At 40.8% G+C, this 20,214-nt stretch overlaps 1 protein-coding gene across 2 annotated transcripts in view; it reads right to left on the bottom strand.

Annotated features, from left to right (window-relative positions):
• The window catches only part of LOC111156700 (enoyl-CoA delta isomerase 2), a 20,870-nt gene extending 2,133 nt beyond the window's left edge, over nucleotides 1-18,737 (bottom strand). The window contains exons 1-8 of one of the 2 annotated variants that reach the window (XM_022517736.1): nucleotides 18,643-18,737; nucleotides 15,575-15,728; nucleotides 13,550-13,648; nucleotides 13,129-13,317; nucleotides 11,008-11,077; nucleotides 5,637-5,739; nucleotides 4,527-4,647; nucleotides 493-582 (exon numbers count right to left, since the gene is read on the bottom strand). In XM_022517736.1, the coding sequence (XP_022373444.1) occupies nucleotides 493-582; nucleotides 4,527-4,647; nucleotides 5,637-5,739; nucleotides 11,008-11,077; nucleotides 13,129-13,317; nucleotides 13,550-13,648; nucleotides 15,575-15,728; nucleotides 18,643-18,698 (882 nt within the window). In that variant the 5' untranslated portion in view covers nucleotides 18,699-18,737. The remainder of the gene's footprint in view (nucleotides 1-492; nucleotides 583-4,526; nucleotides 4,648-5,636; nucleotides 5,740-11,007; nucleotides 11,078-13,128; nucleotides 13,318-13,549; nucleotides 13,649-15,574; nucleotides 15,729-18,642) is intronic. The other variant, XM_022517735.1, reaches the window with a different exon arrangement.
• Nucleotides 18,738-20,214: the final 1,477 nt, after the last annotated feature.

Here is a 20,214-nt window from a genome sequence, read left to right on the forward strand (position 1 = left end):
AGCTGGCACAGCCCTGGTCCTCTAACGACTGATGCCACACAGCAGTGGAGGACGAGGCACCGGGCACCCAGGGGCAAAAGCAGATCCTAGTTCTGGGAGTCGGGGAGAGTTTCTAATTTTCCCTCATATCAGACATTTCTTCTATATTTGAAACTTTTAGAGTTGAGGAGCAAATAACTCACTTTTCTTCTGTCTAGATTATCAAGGGAAAGAAAAAAGTATAGAATTACTTTTTGAACAGAGGTTACTTTTTTTAAAGATTTATTTATTTATTTGAGAGAGAGAGAGTGTAAGTGGGGGTGGGGCAGAGGGAGAGAGAGAATCCTCAAGCAGGTGCCCGCTGAGCGCGGAGCCTGACACGGTACTTGATCCCACGACCCTGGGATTATGACCTGAGCCGAAATCAAGAGTCAGATGCTTAACCAACTGAACCACCCAGGTGCCCTCAGAGGTTACTTATTACAACTTATTTTGAAGGTTTCCAAGAGTTACCTTGGCTGGGCCCATTATCTTCGGAAAAGTGTAAGAGGAACAACCTTCTGGAGTTTGGCCAAGGTGACTAAAAGGAGTGTGAAATGTTGCCTATTTGGAGAAAAAAAGAAAAGAAAGGCAATTATTTTTTATGTGATTTTAAAAAATCACTATTTGTATATATCCTCACGATACTAAATTGAGGAAGTTTTGTTTTTGTTTTGTTTAAATTAGGGTTGCTGTGGTATTATCGAACACAAAGTTCACTCTTAGATACGCAGGGTGGTGAGTTTTAAGGAAGGTACATGGTGACGTGCCACCACCATGTCAAGATGTAGAATTATCTCCATCACCCCAAAGGGCTTCTTGTGTCCTCTGGAGTCAATCCCTTCCTGACACCCTCAAACCACCACTGCATCTGTTTTCTGCCCCTTGTTTTGCCTTCTCTAGAATGTAATATAAATGGAATCATGCATTCTGTAGCCGTTGGTTCTTAGCATGACTTTTTGAGAGTCACCACGCTACTGTACTGGTGGCTCATTCCTTGTCATTTCTGAGTAGAATTCCATCGTATGGACACCGCAGTTCCTGTATCCACTCACCAGTTAAGCCACTGGTGTTACTTCTAGTATTTTGGCTATGATGAATAAGACTGTTAATGAAAACTTGTACATAGGTCTCTGCATGAACGTGTTTTCAGTGCTCTTGGGTAAATACGTAGGGGTGGAACTGCTGGGATGTGTGGTAAACTGTGGTCTAAGATCAACAAAAGAATTTCCAGTGTGGTGTATCATGTATCACGCCCTCCAGCAGTGAATGATTTCAGTTGTTCCACATCCTTGCTAAACCTCATTATTGTCAGTTGTCTTAACCTGAACTGTCCTGGTAGGTGTGTAATAGTGGCTTGTGGTTTTAAATTACATTTCTGTAATGACTAATGATGGTGAGCATCTTTTCATGTGCTTATTAGCTCTTTTTATATCTTCTTTGGTGAAGTAACCCTTATAATACTTTGCCCACTATTTTTGAGTTAGTAAGTTGTCTTTCTATTAGTGACTTGTGGTTCTTTACATATTCTGATTGTAATAGGTTCTTAATAGGGTCTTTTCCCTATGTTTTAAGGAGCCATTTATACTTATTTTTTGTGAGCTATGTATCCCTCTCCATTGCCCATTTTTACATCAAGTTGTTGATCTATCACTTTATAAAATGTATTTTTAAAAAATATATTAGAGATTACCTTTGATAATATCACCTGGAAAATTGTTTCCTCAGTCTGTCATCTGTCTTGATTTTACCTCAGAGAGGTTTTATTGAACTGCTTTAAACACAAGAATCTATTTAATTGCTTTAAATACAAGAATCTATTTCAATACTGGTTATTTAGACCATAGAGTCATCTTTAGTTTTTGTTTTTGTTTTAAAGTAGATTGCAAGCCCAGCATGGAGCCCAGTGAGGGGCCTGAACTCGTAACCCTGAGATTAAGGCCTAAGCTGAGATCAAGAGTTGGATAATTAGCTGACGGAGCTACCCAGGCGCCCCTTGTTTTTCTTTTTTTAAAGATTTATTCACCTATTTGGGGGGGGGAGGGGCAGAGGCAGAGGGAGAGAGACTCTCAAGCAGACCCCCTGTGAGTGCGGAGCCTGACGCAGGGATGGATCTCATGACCCCGAGATCATAATCTAAGCTGAAACCAAGAGTCAGAAACTCAACCGACTGCACCACCTAGATGCCCCCAGCCCCTTTTCTTAATTTAAGAAATATTTTTGTGTATTTCTTGATGAATGAGAAGTCCTTATGAAAGGAAATCAATTTATAATTGACAATATGTATGCAGAACATTTAGACCTCACATCCCATAATCAGATATGGCACTCTTTCTTAATGAATATTGTTAGAAGACATAAATATATAATATACACAGCATATAAGTAAAAATGAAAATATCAAATAAAAAGTTACTAATGTCACTTATCACTCCCTCCCCACAAAAGCAAGCTTATTCAAGAAGATGTACTGAGAAGTCACAGCCTAAGGAGTATAAGAGGAAAGTGAAAAAAAACGTCAACCGTAGCTAAAGGGCCACAAACAGGTATGTGCAGAACTGACAGTAAGCAGCATTTAACTTCTTTTCAGAAATAGAGCAGTAAATGTAATTAAGGGTCAGGCTCTGGCATCTGACTGCTTGGTGACTCTAGAAGCTTCTTAGCCTCTTCGTGCCACAGTAGACTCCTTTATAAAATGGAGACGAAGTACCTATCTCATAGGGTGCTGTGTGCGTAAGTGAGCACGCATCATGTGCATCAACAGAGGGCCCAGGATGTGGTGGGCACTCAAATACTATTTTTATGATTTCTACCCTTTTATTACCTCATAGGGGAAATGTATGATTTGCCAACAAAGAAGCTAATGGGCATTGTTAACTCTTGCCTCTTGCCCATAATAAAGAATAATCTGCTTGTAAGACTGTTAAACCCACATTTAATATGGTATTTGTTTAAGAAGCCAATAATGGTAAATCCTATAAAATGCATTCCTCTCCACAGGTTCTTTCTTCTGTATCTCTGATTTTAAATTGAACCTTCTTTTAATTCAATTGGTCAGCAGTGGTCACTATTTGTCAAATATTTTACTCTGGGCCAAATGTTTTAGCACTGAAAGTATCTACATATGTTTTCTTTCTATTTCAGTTCCATTTTGTATCACAGGACCGAAGTCTTAGATATCTTGAAAAGATGATGGATGTGACAGTCATTTTAAATTCTGAGGGAGAATCTGGAGAATATTCAAATAGGATGATGTATCTGCCTTCTAAGTACTGAAGAATGAGATCCTTAAGTTCAGGTCAGGACCTCCTGACCCCACCCCTGGACAAGACCAGGTGATCAATCAGTCCTCTAACATACATGATGTGACCTCAGGCTATTGATTTCTGCCTTTCAGCAAAAGCTTCTACCTATGAAGTTTAGGCAGCCTGGCACCTAGAATCTCACTTGTTATTTTCATGGGACAATTATTAAAAACAATTAGGTCTGACAAGATGCCCAATCCAATCAAACTGAAACCAGTTTAAAAAAAAAAAAAAAAAAAGATGAACTCAAGAGATAAAGATCTTAAAATATGGTCATGTCTATCAGAGAAAACACCTTCAGACAAAACTAGGCATCTCTTCAGTGGTAAAAACCAAACGTTTCCCATAAGGTCGTAGAGCAGGAAACTGTACCACTGCATAAGCAAAAAGTACTCTAAGAATCGATAACCCTAAAAGTGGTTCTTAGTTCTACAGTAAAAGTTCTAAGATACATGGTCATCACATCTTTGTTTATAATGACAGAATTGGAGAGAGCCTAGGGTTCAGCAGTCAGTGACTGGTTATGTCTAAATGGTAAGCTAAGAAGTGATTTTTAACTTAGCCCTTCGTGCTTTTCCAGATTTTTCAAAATTTTATCTTCTACTATGATATACATTAATACTATAGTAAGAACAGAAACTAAAATCAATGCAATTCAATGGTGAACACAACACTAAACCGTTTAGGTAAGTAACTTGAGCTTTCATTTATCTGCAAAGAAGGGAGTGAGGGTAGATAGTCCTTTAAAACCCCTTCTTATTAAAAAATTCTAATATTCTAAAATTCGAAACTCCAGAATTTGTTTACAAGGAAAAAGGTATCAAACTATCCACTTGCAGAACATGCAAAAATACTGTTTTCTCCCCCACCCCACCAATAGCCAGCTTTCAAGAATCTCCTATTTTAAATTAATTGGAAAATCAAAAGTTGAGGAACTGTTACATAATCTGATTATAATATAGAACCAAAATAGTTGGAACAGTGTTCACAACAATACTGGTGTTTAGGAAAACCAAAGTTAGTAATGAAGGATAAATAAAACAATTTCAAATTAAACTAAGAGTAATTCTTTGGGAAAAAGCAAAATTTAGTCCATTCTACTATAAATCGTGCAATACATTTACTAACAGCCAACAATAAAAGAGAATTCAGAGGACCTCATTTTTACTCCATGACTTTCTATGTTGCTGGGAGCTCGCTCACCCTGTCGGTTGCGTACACAAGATCAAATAGCCCGAGAATGGTGACGGAGATTCCCACAGCTGGACCGTTGACCACGGCAACCAGAGGCTTAGGAAAATCTATGAAAGAGCCTACAAAATCCCTACAGAAATGGAAATACAAAAGCATAGTTAAATGAGCTGGAGGGGATTATGCTAAGTGAAATAAGTCGAGCAACGAAAGACAATTATCATATGGTTTCACTCATATGTGGGACATAAAGAATAGAGCAGAGGACCATAGGGGAAGGGAGGGAAAACTGAATGGGAAGAAATCAGAGAGGGAGACAAACCATAAGAGACTCTGGACCCTGGGAACCAAACTGAGGGTTACAGAAGGGAGGGGGTGGGAGGTTGAGATAACCAGGTGATAGGTATTAAGGAGGGCACATTTGGTGATGAGCACTGGGTGTTATACGCAACTAATGAATTGTTAAACACTACATCAAAAATTAATGATGTACTATATGCTGGCTAACTGAACACAGTACTAATTGAACACAGTAATGGTAATAAACAATGTCCCAACGCAGCATGACTGAAGTACAGTAAGGAAGATAGCATGAGTCTGAAATGAACTCTTACCAGCCTGGACACCCATCTAGATGGCATTTGATGGAAACTCATAGACTGAGTCCTCTATGCTTGACCTTGGTTCAACCTCAGCCAGGTCAGGGCTGTAGGTCAGCTGCAGACTTGCAGACTGGGATGGCTGGCTGAGCGTATGTTGCAATATTATAGCTCATGGGAATCAGGAACCCGGTAGGGATACATGAGTTAAGAAGAGAGAGGCCTTCATGTCCTCTGTGCTGAGAGTACTTCACATGTCCCATTACCAGCAATCATGGAAATCATGCATTTTTCTAGCTGGATGAGAATTTGCTAAATCTCCCTGCTTCAGTATGAGAGAACTTTTTTTTACAACTGTAGTTAACTTTTATGCTTTCTAATTGAACCTCATGTAGAGCAGCAGGATGAATGGGAAACAGCAGTTAAAGTGATAGAATAAGTGCCCACAACTGATAGAAGCGGTCTGGAGAAACTTTGATGAATATGAACAAGTCCGCTGGGATCAGACAAATGTCACTCTTACCTCAGTAAAATGGCACTATTTTTAGCTTTCGCCTCTACACCATCAGGAGGAATATTAGTGAAATTAGTCAGGTCATTTCCACTAGAGTAATAATCTCCGTTTCCTGTAAATGAAATCAACAGATTCACCATTCATTCATTCTGTAATTACTGAGTATCTGCCATGTGCCGGGCTCTATAGCAAGCACTGCAAATACACTTGTGAACCAGCCATGGCTCTTGCCCTAATTTACAGACAGGTGAGTAAGCTGGACATTGATCTAGAAACATACAAACAAATGTAGATAATACAACTCTGATACAAAGGAGAAGTACTCAATGATGATATGATAGAGTCTAAGAGAGGATCTGTTTTAACCTGAAGGTTTAGGGAGGGGTGTTTCTAAGGAAGGAAAAACTGAACTGAGATCTGAAGGACAGGCAAGGTTAGCTAGAAGAAGAAGGGTAGGAAGAATTCATGCCGAGGGAACAGCATGTGCAAAGATCCTGTGAAAAGGGCTAATTCTGGCCACTGTGCCAGAGCAGAAAAAGCCAGAGGGGAAGCTGGTGTAGGAGGAGGACAGGCAGTATGGACCATTCAGGGCTTTGCTGATCCATTAAAACTTTTTGACACCACTGAAGGTGTTTTGTGTTAAAGCATAATTTACAGACAAGAACACCAATTTTAAACATTCAGCTCAATGATTTTTGATGACGGCAAATACCTGCGCGATCACCATCTGAAACAAGATATAAGACCTTTCTACCATCCCAGAAAGTTCCCTTAAGCTCCTTTCCAGCCATCCCACCCCACCCTGCCCTGACACAACCACTTTCTGACTTCAATCACTGTAGAATACTTTTGCCTATTTCAGAAATTTTATACGAGGAATTCTATATGGACTCTTGCGTCTGTGTTCTCTTTGCTGAACTGTGTCTTAAAGATTCACCTATGTTCTCAAATCAGTTCTCCATTCCTTTATATTGCTGCGTAGTAGTCCACCGTATGTCCAGTCAACACTGTTCATTCGTCTGCTGGTGGACATGAGTTGTTTTTGGCTCCTGTGAACTAGATTACAAATCATTCAGTGGATACCTGCTCAATTTAGCTGAACTAATTGCTTAGGAGTGGATTGATATGTCACGGAGCTGGCAGAGATTTTATTCCATAAAAAGCTGCCAGTTTTCTTAAGCAATCTCATCTGAGAAATGTGGAGAGGTCCCAGTTGCTTGGAATCATCACCAACATTTCATGTTTGTCTATCTTTTAGATTTTAGTCATTCTACTGGGTGAAATATCTCACTGATTTTAATTTCCATTTCTCTGAAGGCTAATGATATTGAGCACCTTTTCATGTATTTATCGGCAATCTGTGTTATCTTCTTTTATGAGGTGTCCAAGTCCTTTATCTCATTTTTAAATCTGGTTGTTAACTGTTAATTTCTAACGAGTTCTTTATATATTCTGGGTAATAATCCTTAATCCAATTTATGTAGAGCAAACAGTCCCGTACCCCAGCCTGTAGTACCTGTATATTCATTTTCTTACTATTGTCTTTGATAAGCAAATATTTTAAATTCTGATGAAGTCCAAGTTGTAAATAGTTTCTTTTATAGCTAATGCTTTTTGCATCCTGTCCAAAAAATCTCTGCCTACCTCAAGGTCACAAAGAGATTGTTTTCTTCTAGAAGCTTTAAGTTTCTGGGTTTTATGCTTACATAACTTTTAAATTAGATTTTGTATAGGGTGTAAGATGGGGTTGAAGTTCATTTCCCCCCATATGGGTATTTAGTTTCTCTGGCATCATTTGTCAAAAGATTTTTCTCTTTCCACTGAATTGTCTTGGTAACACTGAAGTTTTAACTGGGGGAGGAATAAGAGTTTTATTTGGAAAGAGATTCTATTGGATCTGTGAGATTGGACAAGGCAAGGGAGAGAGGAGGACAAAAGGCAATCACAAAGATGAGATAGGGACTGTTTCAGTTCAGACAAGAGTCCATGATAGCTTGGACTAGTGCAGAGGACAGAGAACAATGGGCTACTGATGACAGGAAATAGGATTAGATTGGACATAGGAGGTGAGAGAGGGACAAGGTCAATCATGAATGTTAGGATTCTGGTCCATGTAACAGGGCAAATGTGGAGCCACCCACTGTGATTTGGAATACTGAGAAAGCTCCAGAGAGAAAGACGTGGGGGGTGACACCTATGAAGAAATGCCAGCTGGATATACTGGACGGGAGCCCTGGGGAGTGTCTTGACCCAAGAGATACCAAGGGGGAAGCACCAGCATATGGATTTTTGTTGGAGAGAGGGCATGGATGCAGGGTCCAGGGAGAACAAGAAGTGAGAAGAGAACAGTGCCTAGAACTAAGCTTTCAGGAACCCTCCCTTCTGATGACCACATAGAGGATGAACCCGCAAAGGAGATCAGAGACAGCAGACTGGAGGGCAGACCTAGGGAAGCCTAGGGAAGACAGAGGTTTAAGAAGGGGGAGAAGACAGATGAAGGCTGAAAAATGGCCCTGGATTTAATGATACAAAGGTCAGAGTGGGAATCTAAGCAAAAGGTAGAGACTGCACTAGAATGGGCTCAAGGGCAAGCTTCAAAAGAAAAATTCAGAAGACATATTTGTTTTGTAGTAGGGCTTCAGTTATATCTGGGGAACTGAGAAACAAAGAGCTGTATTTGTTATCGGCAGTATTTTTATCTAATAAATTTGTTCTTTTTCTTGCATTACTATCAGGAGCAAATGGTGTCATTAATAATATTTTCAATAATTTTATGAGTAATAAAGCTTCTTTTCCAAACACATTGTTATGCTGGTCTCCAACATATATATAAAAAATTAACAGCTGAACTTTTCTTTGGACTCAAAACAGAAGTGACAGATGAGAGAAGGAAAAGAAAAATGCCTGGGAACATTCAGGAAGAAAGATAGAAAATTACAACCACTAAAGAATGATGGCATCAGAGGCCATAAAAAGGACAGGCATCGCTAAAAATGCGATCAGAGTACAGGATTGAGAATAGTGAGCAAAGCAACAGAAGACAAGAGTTAAGAATTCAGAGACAATAAAAGATAAGAGTCCCAGCAGACCAAGACATTTCTTCTATAACTAGAATTTCTTTCAAAAAGAACAGATTAACTAAAACAAAAACATTCAGAGATACTATCAAAGAAAACTTAAAACAAGGCCTTACTAATGAGTTTTCACAGAATACATATGTTCTATGAAAAAGTGATAAAGAATGGGAAAGTACCCCCTGGTCTTCTAGGGGGAATAAAAAGATCTTATAAAAACAAAATTAATGGTAGCTTCAAACTTCTCCAGGGCAACATTCTATGCAAGAAGATAATGGAACACTACTTAGCAGACCATATACTCAGAAGAGAGGTCTGAGGAGCACTGGGAAATGCGTGCTCCCTTCCTCGCCTCTCATAGGGGCAACCAAGAGACACTGTCCAAGGGGAGTCAGACGAGCTAGAGATATTGATGGGTACCATGCATCGCTGTAACAGCAATTACTAAAAGCAGGAAAAAAACCTTTCAAACCATGAGAAGTAAAGCACACACCAATCCAAACCAGATCACGAAGTAAAAAATAACAGTCAAAGGAAACGTAAGTAGTAAGTATATGTAAGATGCAGAACTAAAAAGTAACAGATCTGTCATATACATAAATCAAAACAGGTAAAGGGGCCTTTACCAAAAAAAAAAAAAAAAAAAAAAAAAAATCAGACTGGATCAATGAGGGAAAAAAAATCTAATCTAACAATGTGTTCTATGAGACGCAGACTGTAAAAAGTAATTCAGAAGGACAGAAAGCTAAACGGATGGGTAAAGGTTTGCCAGGCAAGTGCAAATAGTATCAAGGCAGGTGTTAAGGCATTAATATTCGACAAGGTTGATTTCAAGGCAGGAAGCCTTAAGTGAGACAAAAGATGACCATTTTATAATAAAGGATAACTATTCACAAGTCTTCTAGTGTCAGTAAGATAAAAACTTGCTTTAAAGCAATTTTTTTGACATGAAGGAGAAAGCGAAAGAAACATAATAGCAATAAATGCCCTCACTTTTTTCAGTCTAAGATTAATTAGAAGACAAAACCAGAAATGGGGAATCTAACATAAATTAGAAAGGTCAGTCTAACTGATATATTTTTAACTCTGTATCTTCAAAGAATGAACTTATTTTTGAATAGTTCCTGGATGATATAAAAAAGTTGGCCATTTTCCAGTTCTTTATCTTCAAGGTAGAGAGTTCAATATGGAGTTATATACATAAAACTTAATAGATTTTTTTAAAAGATTTTATTTATTTATTTGACAGACAGAGATCACAAGTAGGCAGAGAGGCAGGCAGAGAGAGAGGGAAGCAGGCTCCCTGCTGAGCAGAGAGCCCAATGCGGGGCTCCATCCCAGGACCCTGGGATCATGACCTGAGCCGAAGGCAGAGGCTTTAACCCACTGAGCCACCCAGGCGCCCCAAGCTTAATAGATTTTTAAAAAGTAAATCTAGTGGGGCACCTGGGTGGTTTAGTCAGATAAGTGTCCAACTCTTGATTTCAGCTCGGGTCTCAGGGTCATGAGATCGAGCCCAGTGTCAAGCTCTGTACTGTGTATGGAACCTGTTTAAGATTTGGTCCTTCCCTCCTCCCCTGCCTAGCCCTCCATTCCAAAATAAATACATACATACATACATAAATAAATAGTAAATCTCGTAAAACTGATCATCTGATTATAATTAAGTGAAACCAGGAATCAATAACAGAAATGGAAAACCAAAAACCAACCAACAAAATAAACAACAACAAAAAAGCCTTTCTGGAACTCTAAGAAATTAACATTATTATGTAATGCTTGGATCAAAGAGGAAATAGAAACCAAAAGTGGAGAATATATAGAAAATAACTATAATAAAAGCACTATTTATCAAAACTTAAGTTTTCAGTGTTCTCACCTATAAAATAAGTAATCATAGGGCCTAACTTCATTGGGTTTGTTGCAAGAATGCTTAGAAGAAATTAAAAACTAAAAAAAAAACAAAAAAACAAAAAAAAACTTTAAAAAGAATAGAGTATCTCAGGGTACCTGGGTGGCTCAGTGGGTTAAGCCTCTGCCTTCAGCTCAGGTCATGATCTCAGGGTCCTGGGATGGAGCCCCACATCAGGCTCTCTGCTCAGCAGGAAGCCTGCTTCCCCCCCTTCTCTCTGCCTGCCTTTCTGCCTACTTGTGATCTCTCTGTGTCAAATAAATAAATAAAAACTAAAAAAAAAAAAAAATCTCAGTACTGGAAAAGACCTCAGAGCTATTTGCTCAATTTCCTATCTGGTTGGAAATCCTCCAAAGTAAATTTACTTATTAAGAAATTCAAGAAAATGTCTTACCTGTTAAAACAGTTATGGCAGAGTCATCCTTGCTTGCGGCTTCAAGTGCAAGTATGATTTCTTGATACATCTATGTGAAAGGGGGAGACAAGAAAAAGAAAGGAACTCTGAAAATGACAACCATCGGGTGGGATTCACTAAAAGTCAGTCTGTAAGCCTGTCCTCTGCAAAGCGCCAACTGTGATGCTGGTTGTATTTACATAACTAAAAAGGCGGCCCAATACAGTTGAAAGGATTTTCAATCCTTTTACAATTACTTGGTGTGTGTTACATACCATGCGCTCTTGTGGACACTGGGGTATATATCCACCTTTCCCCAAAAGTGAACAAATAAGACCTAGTCCTTGAGCTTTTGGAATTAATAGAGAGGGGGAACTCTAAACTGGGTGGAAAGTACATCACGGCAGACAGCTTGGAGGAAGCACTGATATCCAGCATGGGTGGGATGGGAGGCGGCCAGGGGAAGATTTCCATGAAGCAGTTTGTCAGCTTTGACCTCAAAAAAGAGCATGCATGTCCCAGACAGTCTGGAAAGTGTTCAAGGCTGGGATTTCAAGACATGTAATGGTAGCTGAAGACAATGGGTCCAATATTTTAAATTAGCAATGTCTGTGAAAATTTTGGGAGGTGCTGTTACAGTTTTTAATGCACTGGTATCATTTCTACCTCAGATAAGACATCGGTGTAGGAGAGAATGATGAAGAGGGTTGGTATTTATGGATACACAGATACTGAAAAAAAAATAAGGACCTGACATAATAGACAAGTAAAGGTGAAGTTGTAGTCACTGAGGGAGGAAATAAGGAAATAACTCCATTATTATTATTATTATGGTTATGATAACACGGCATGACTGGGTAACTGGCCAAAGCTGGGATTATGACATGGATATATTAGGGTTTTAATTTAGGTTTTCCAGCTTATTAGTTATGGGAATTTGAGCACATTCCTACTTATTTTATTGTTAAATAGTATTAGAAGTGGGACCCTTGTGGGAATTAAAGAAATCTCTGTGTGGAAAGTGCTGACACACACTAGGCACTCTGCAAAGAGCAGCCACTATTTATTATCACCACCAACATCACTATCATCACCATCATCACCACCATCACCACCATCACCACCACTATGATCACGACCATCATTCACCATCATCACTATCATTACCACCATCACCATCACTACCATCTTCATCACCACCATCACCACCATCATCACCATCATCACCACCACCACTACCATCATTACCATCTTCATCACCATCACCACCATCATCCCCATCATTCACCATCAACACCATCATTATCATCACCATCAATACCATCATCACCATCATCATGATGATCACACAGAAATGAGGCAATGGCAATGAAGTTGAGGATCAAGTGTTTTACCAAGTCAATGGCACATATCCAACTTCATGGAATTCTTATTTAACACTATTTTAAGTGAGCAGACTCCTTCTGCTATAATATAGATGACAAACCCAATGAAAAGGATTATAGCCACGCAAATTTTACTTGCAGTTCAGCACCAAGCATCCAATTAATTACCCACATATTTTTCAAGGGGAAGGGGTAGAAGTGGTTATTTTTATTATCGTTGTAGTTTGATGAAAGACTCAAAGATCAAAGGAGCTCTTGTGAGCAGCTCATCTGAAGGAGAGTTGGGTTATGCTATATTTAAAATGAAGGTCTTCTTTCCTTTCTCCCTCTACTTGTATAAATAAAGGCCCATGCAACTTGAACAGTAGTCACAAGTCTAAATGAAAAGAGCAAAGTCTGGGGACAGTCTGTGTCAACCTTAGAGAATCTCTACACCTACTCTCTTATATCAATGTATGTTTCATTTCTATTAATTTAATTTATTTGTGTTTCTATCATTAGGAGAGTTGCAGTGCTTTTTTGGACACATAGAACCTACCCAAAGCCAACAAATTCTAAATAACAAATGCCCAACTCAGTTGTATGAAGAAATAGCCACCATTACTAATCTTCCTACACAAATCAAACAAGAGATCACAACAATAGCAATGATGCTGAAACATTCTAGTTGTTGAGTGAAACAGACAGAGGGAGGAAAGAAAGGTAGGACAAAGTCCCAGGGCTCAAGTCACATTACCTGTTCGGTCAATGCATTCTTTTTGGCAGGCCGGTTCAACATGATCTTTGTGATGCTGTCTTCAGAGGTCATCACCACTGTTTTGTATCCAGCTTGTTTCTGGTCTGCTTCAGGCTTCCCTTGGCTAGAGGAGTCAGACGAAGAACTCAAACCAGACACCAAATCCACATAGTTCTGCCTAGCCGTTTCCTGAGGAGAAGAAGACAAATAACCTCAATCCTCGGTCAGTAAGCAAGCACTGTGAGAAACTTAACCATGCTAAGAAACAGCACCTTGCAATGAAGAAAGAAGAGAGGTCTGATTCAACAGAGTCCAACCAGATCTCGCAGGTTCTACCTACAATGGTTTAATAATGAGAAGCACCCATCTTCCTCCGGGAATATAGCAAGTAAAATAAAAGCAAAGTAGCAAGTAAGTGTACCTTGGGCAGATTGCCAAGAGCATTCCATGCCTCCCATTTGGCCTTATTGATCAAGTCAAACACACCCGGTCTGGGTGTATTACAAGATCCTTCAGTGGCCTGGGAAAAGGACAGGGGCAATTATCAGTTACGTGTCCATGCAAATTAGAGCGTCAAATATTTAAGATTTAAAATGTACAACTAGCATGAATGCGCCTTCCCCTCGCAAACACTTTTAGAAGATACATAAATTCATCTTAACTTTCCCCTTGCACTGTCTTTGATGCTGCTGCTAAAAATATACAACAGAAAAAAGACCGGAGAGACAAAATGTGCCATCAGCTACCGGTCCCTAAAATAAGTCATAAATGCCTGAATATGAAAACAAAGTCAGACAAGGGGTTTGGCAAAGTACTTTTTAAAAACTCCTAATAGTTAGTTTTGTATCAATGATCCCATTTTTCACACACAGTCAAAATATTCAAGCAAACTATCTTCAAACGTAACCAGCCAACAAACATTTGGAAACCTACCATATATTCTGAAACCCACTCAAAGGCACAAAAAAATTCCACGAATTCAGTGGTGGATTTCTGCCAACTGAGAAGAGTTGAACCTGGGGTAGCAGAGATGGGAGAGTGCCAGAGCCACTGGCCCTATAGAAACTTAAATGAAGGCTATGCAAAGAGGAACCATAGAAAACAACTAAATTTTACTTGTTTGAGAGTAGGTGGACTGAATGTTTTGAGATGAATATCCCATGCCACTTACGTAGCCACCTGTATAAACTTTAAATTCCACCATTAGCTGAAAGAGGAAAGAAGAAAGAGGCTTTGAGAAACAAAGGCAGTGTAGGAGGCATAGATTTTCCAAAGACAAAGAGGCAAAGGTCACCCTGCAAGAAGGAGATATCTGGAGAGGGAGAGGCAACAAGGTATGCAAGTCCCTCTCCCCGAACCCAGCCTGGAGTCAGGAAACTGTACTTCCCCCCAGAACAGATGTGTAGTAACACACAGGGATACTGCCCACCAGGGAAGCTCACTTAAGCTCTGGTGGTCAGAGTTTTCATTTGGGGCTCCACGGGGTAGGCATGGCTGACTACATAGCCAGGAGCCCTCACTCTAAATCACACTGTGAGACTCAGGCCAACAGAGACACTCCTTAGCAGGCCTGACCTTTTGAGGCTTAGGGATTACTTCCCAGAAGTTAAGCGCAAAGTCCTGGCCTCTTTCTGAGCAAAGTCAAATTCTAGGACACTAAGAGAGGCTCATACCCATCATGGGAAGAGGAACACAGATTACACACAGGAGCCCAAAACCAGCTGACTTCCCAAGGTTGTCCTTAGACATCACAACTTAAAAATTTTAGTTTGAAATTTTTGTTATACAAATTTTCAAACATATAGAAGAGTAGAGTATTATAACGCATTCCAAATACTCAACCTAACTCAATAACCATCAATTTCTGGCCATAATTACTTTGTCCATCCTTTTCTTTCTTTCCTTCCTCTCTTTCTTTCTTTCCTTCCTTCCTCCTTCCTTCTTTTTTCTTTTTTTTCCTTCCTTCCTTCCTTCCTTCCTTCCTTTCTTTCTCACATTTTAGTGACTCTCAAAGTGCCATTCTATTTCAGCCCTACATAGTGTGCATTCCTCCAGAACATCAACATTTTCTTATATAACCATGGTGTCTTTAATAATAACTCCTAGGTATCACCTAATACTCAGTCCACAAATTTCCCCAGTGGTCTCAAAACAGTTTTTCAGTTGATTTTTTTCTAGTCAGAAGCCAAATAAGGTCTACACCTTCAGTGGTTATCTCTTTTAAGTCTCTCTGACTCCAGAGTGATCCTGGTGGGTTCCTTTTTGCTGTAACAGTACTGCAAAGACAAGTATACAAAAACTCCCATGTAGACACTCTTTAGAGGAAAGGAAGCAATACAAACCTTCATAATATGAAAGCTGCATTTCAGTAGAACACATGGCAGATCTATCTGAGTAGCCATCAGCTCAAAATGTCTCTAGGTTACGTCAGACATTAGGTATTTACCTGCTTATAGAGTGCATAGAGTTTGAGCTTCACTTCATTTCCTGGGTCCTCCTTCAACAGTTTTACCTGATTCATCGCATTCTCAAAATCCTCCTGACTGGCTTCCATTGCTGTTTTGCTCACGTGCAGATGAAGTGCCGGGACCTTCAGGGAGCTGCAGACAGGCAGACTGATTTCTAATGGCTGCCAATCCGTCCATACCAAAACGCTCTGTTTCTCCTGAAATACATTCCCTGTACCTGACCCTGTACAACAAGATGGCTGCAAACGGTTAGTGGTGTAAGGGTCATGGTTAGTGGTGTAAGGGCCACGGGCAGGCCATCCCAAGATGGGCCCCTTGGGCATGAGCAATATTTTGAGTTAAAAGCAAGCAAAGCCCAGCAGAAGCAGGAAAAGCTCTCGGACTCCCCATCTACTGCCCAAGTTTACATTGGAAAGAAGAGCCTGTACCACGAAGAGACCCATGAACAGAGATTCCTCTTTATCTAAGAAACTTATCTGAGTAATGGGACAATCTTTGTTTTCTCAAGATCTCCTCTCACCTTCCTGCTAATGGTCTTCCTCTGTTTTGTATCCTCAGACTCCTAACCCTTCTCCTTAGCTCAGAATATAAGCTTCAAAATATAAGTCATGTAAGCCTCACGCAGCCCATCTTTGGAATTTCACGTTTATGTGGATTCCATGTGGGTATGAAACGAAATTTGATTTTCTCCCATTAATCTGTCTCTTGTCAATTTGATTCCTAATCCAGCTAGAAGGACCTTAAAGGGCAGAATAAATTTCTTCCTTCCCAACAGTGGTTTTCAAAATGATCCCTAAAAAAAAAATACAGAAGCTAACTGTAGCAATCTTAAAATAAAGGAAAAGGAAGCTACAATCCAGCACAGCAATTAGAGCAATTCTAATTAGATACTGATAAAAGCCAAGGGATCGTGAATGGCCATGTAAATTCTGCCACAGGCAAGAAAGTAAATGAAAGGCACTGTAAGATGTAAGTGAGCAGGAGACTGAGACTGAAGAGTGCACAGAATTTGGTCTTTTGTGTCCTAACAGCCAGAAATCCTGTCTGCCCTTGTCGCTCCTTTGATTACAGACCCATCACCCTCACCGATGAACAAAGTATAAAATTATTAACAGGTCAATTCTTTCTGTTCAGCAAAATGTGTGTCCCAACCTATAGGTGGAAGGGATATTGGGAAGATGCTGGGGTTCAGAGCTAACGGCCAAGAAAGAATTCTTGAGACGTCTTTGGTGCAAAAATGGTGATTTTCTTAAAGCACAGGGACAGGACCGGGGGCAGAAAGAGCTGCACCAGGGTCATGAGGAGTGGCCCATCCCACACTTTATTTCTTTTTTTTTCTTTCTTTCTTTTTTACATTTTTTTTTTTTAAATAAACATATAATGTATTTCATCACACACTTTCAAGTTGGAAAGGGGTTAGGGATAGCCTAAGTCTCTAGCGAATTTTGGAAGCAAGGTTTCCAGGACCTCCAAGGACCAACTATTGTTAGGAAAAGGTCATTTATTACTGTCTAATGAAACCTTAGTCATGAGACCCTTCAGATGTGTATCTGTGGGTCATAAGCTTGGGGGATGATTGTCAAGATGTATCTTGGGGTAGAGATAAAGGAATTTTTATATGTTAATGTGGACTTACAGGAGCCTGGGGGCTGGGCTTAAGATTGCTTTTTGCTCTTAGCAAAGTATTAACACTAAGGCAACTGAGTTCCCAGAGGAATGTCGCTTTGTCTGTTTCAAGGACTCCTCAATGGGCTGTTAAGTAGTAAGGAAATTTAATTTTTCTTTTGCTTTTGTTTCCCACATCAGGAGGAGGAGAGACTGGGTTAAGATACAAGAAGGGTTCAAAAAGACAGATGAGCTGTAGTTGGCATTCCAGACAAAGAGCCACTTCTTAGTAGGTGGGGGACTTATCTAGAGGAAATCTAACTGCTGTGGAAGCTAGTCTGTGAAGCTGCGCTGATAACACGTAATGACTCACCCTGAGAAGGTTAACCAGCGAGCTAGGAGCAGAGCAGAAACAGCGAGCACACCCAGGCAGAGTATTTAGTAGGCAGAGAAAGAGAAAATTTCGGTGCACAGTATTGAGGCCACAAGCAAAAAATTGATGTTCCCAGTGAAGACCCTGGCATATAAAGTTAAAGTCAGTGGGATCCAGGATGATTAAAATAATACAGTTTTAATAATGCCCACACCCAATGGATTACTTCCTCTGCAATAATACGACTTTCAGAGCATGAAGAACCCATAGGTTCAAACTCTGAAATAGTAGTAATTCAGTAAATTAGTAATTTTGCAATTCCTAATTACTAACTGAAATTAGTAATTCAGTAAAGTCTTCAATAATTTTTACATTAAATAACTGAATTAGTTTCTCTCCAAAAAGGGAAAAACTCTGCATCCTACGTGATGTATGTTAAGCTCCAAATAGAAAACGAAAGAACAAAATGTCTATCACAAAGCCTAAATGTGCAAGCTCTCACAAAATACGCACAAACTCACTTATTTGAAAGTGAGCTTTAAAAAATTACGAAGCACTACCGTTTAATACATAAAATCGAGAAAATCATTTATAATCCCACCACCTCAGTTTTTACATAGTTTGTGCTCCCCGCGGGTTAACACTACAGAAGTGTTCCCCAGGAAGCAGTCTGACCCCACACGGAGAACGGCCTGCGTTTCTACAGCATTCAGCAGAAATGCCAAGCGTGCTGAGATGTTCTACCCCGTTTTAGCGAATTAGGTTGGCAACCTAGCAGCAGCCCGGGTGGAAGGCTGTGTGGCCCGAGGGGAGAGCTGAGCACGAACGCCTGGGGAGAAGTGGCAGCTCAGGCCTCCCCGCGCGTCCACGGAGACCATCTCGCGCCCAGCCAAAGAGAGGGCGCGCGTTTAAGGACACCTGCCATCACTCCCTCCCTGGAAAAACCATAAAAGCCTAGCCCTGTGGCTACCCGGACAAGATAAGAGACAGGGCAGCTCCCGCGCTCGGCGACCGCCTCTGCTCGAGGGGATCCCACCGGCGACCCTGGATCCCTGACTCAGCACTTACCCCCAGACCGCTCTCCGACACCAGCACCGAATCAGCCGACCGGTTACCCCCGCCATGGCTACCCGGAAAGGCGGGGCGTGGGCGGAATTCTGGGGTGGTATCTAGAACCTGGATGGCCCGGAGGCCAAGGGGCGGGGAGTGGAGCGGGACCCAATAGGTCAGGGTAGGGGGCGGGGCCAGGCGGGGGCGGTTCCAGGGCCCGGGGTGAAGCCCGGACCGGGAGAAGGTGGGATAGGGAGGGGGAGGCGAAGAGGAAGGGGTAGGAAGAGCAGGAGACCAAGCGGGTCGCGTCGCGGGGATTTAGATGGGCTGTGTGGACGCGCGCCCCCTCCGGGGCGGGAACCGGAAAAACATAGCTTGGAGGCGTGGGCTGTCCGAGCTTCTTGGGGTGCGTTCGGAAGAGCGTAGGTGTGTCATGGGGACACAGGAACTGCCAGCTCTGGGGCGATCGCTTCCCTACGCACCTCGACGTCCCTTCAGCCCCCAGCCACCAGGAAGGGGTTGTGCGTTAAGGGGGGAAAACAGTAAAGGTGTGTCCAAGTTTCCAAGTTTCACTTAACTCTTTCATTAGGGAACCAACAGTTCAAAGTTCAAAAAACCAACAGTTCAAATTTCAAAAAAAAATTGAAAAGCAAGTTTATATAGTCTGTATGAGAAAAGAATGCTGGAATAGATTGCAAGGTTATATACAAAATTCGTTAATGTCTACAGAGCAATAAAACCATAAACCCTAGGGTGATTTTTTTTTTTTCTATTAGACAAATTATTGGCATCTCTGCTGGTTGTATTTACTAAAGACCATCAAATGCCAGTGAATGAGTGAGGGGAGATGATTGAGGAGATGGACATTCCTGACAGAGAGTTCATCTTGGCACCTTTGGTCTATTAAATTGTTACCAGAAGTTCGGGCCATGCCATCTAAACATGATGACGATGGCCCTGTGGGTCAAGAGAACAGTTCTCAGCTAAAGGGAACCATTGCTTAGATGCTCCATCTGAGCGTGAAGATCACTGTATACACACCAACTTGTCTGGATTTGTGTTCCGAACAGGGGCAAGCCATTGAAGTTATAACTCCTATGTGTGGTTATCTAGTTCTTAGTACAATCAAATATTCCCACTCTAGGCTCAGGGTGTAATGTTTCTAGATAAGAGTAAGAAATGCAGAAGCCCAGTCAAGACCTCATCCAAAGTTTTAATTTCCACTGTGTTATATGGTCAGGTTCTCCTAGTGCTTATGAAGAAGGCCTTGGAAGGGGAATGTCCTATCTGATCAGATCTGATTTTAGAGCATTGATTGCAGGCGAGGGAGTCTGCTGAGAAGGGAATTTGGTGCTGTTCTGTGTACAGAGAACCCTCAGCTCCCCTAGAGGTCACAGGTGCCCAGGAGGACATCTATGTCCTTCTATAATGAAGTTTAGGAGCCAGGATGTCCACTGCCCAGTGTTGTGCTCAGTGGTGGTGCATTTTTATCTTAAACATGTTTGTTTTTTTTGAGATCACAGAGTCCAATCTACTGTTTGTAAGTCTTCTGTCAGTCATAATTATTATTTTTATTTCTGATTTTGAGGA

This window comes from Enhydra lutris, unplaced genomic scaffold (assembly GCF_002288905.1).
Source record: "Enhydra lutris kenyoni isolate GAN:26980312 unplaced genomic scaffold, ASM228890v2 scaffoldscaffold48, whole genome shotgun sequence".
In the NCBI taxonomy this organism is placed as follows: domain Eukaryota; kingdom Metazoa; phylum Chordata; class Mammalia; order Carnivora; family Mustelidae; genus Enhydra; species Enhydra lutris.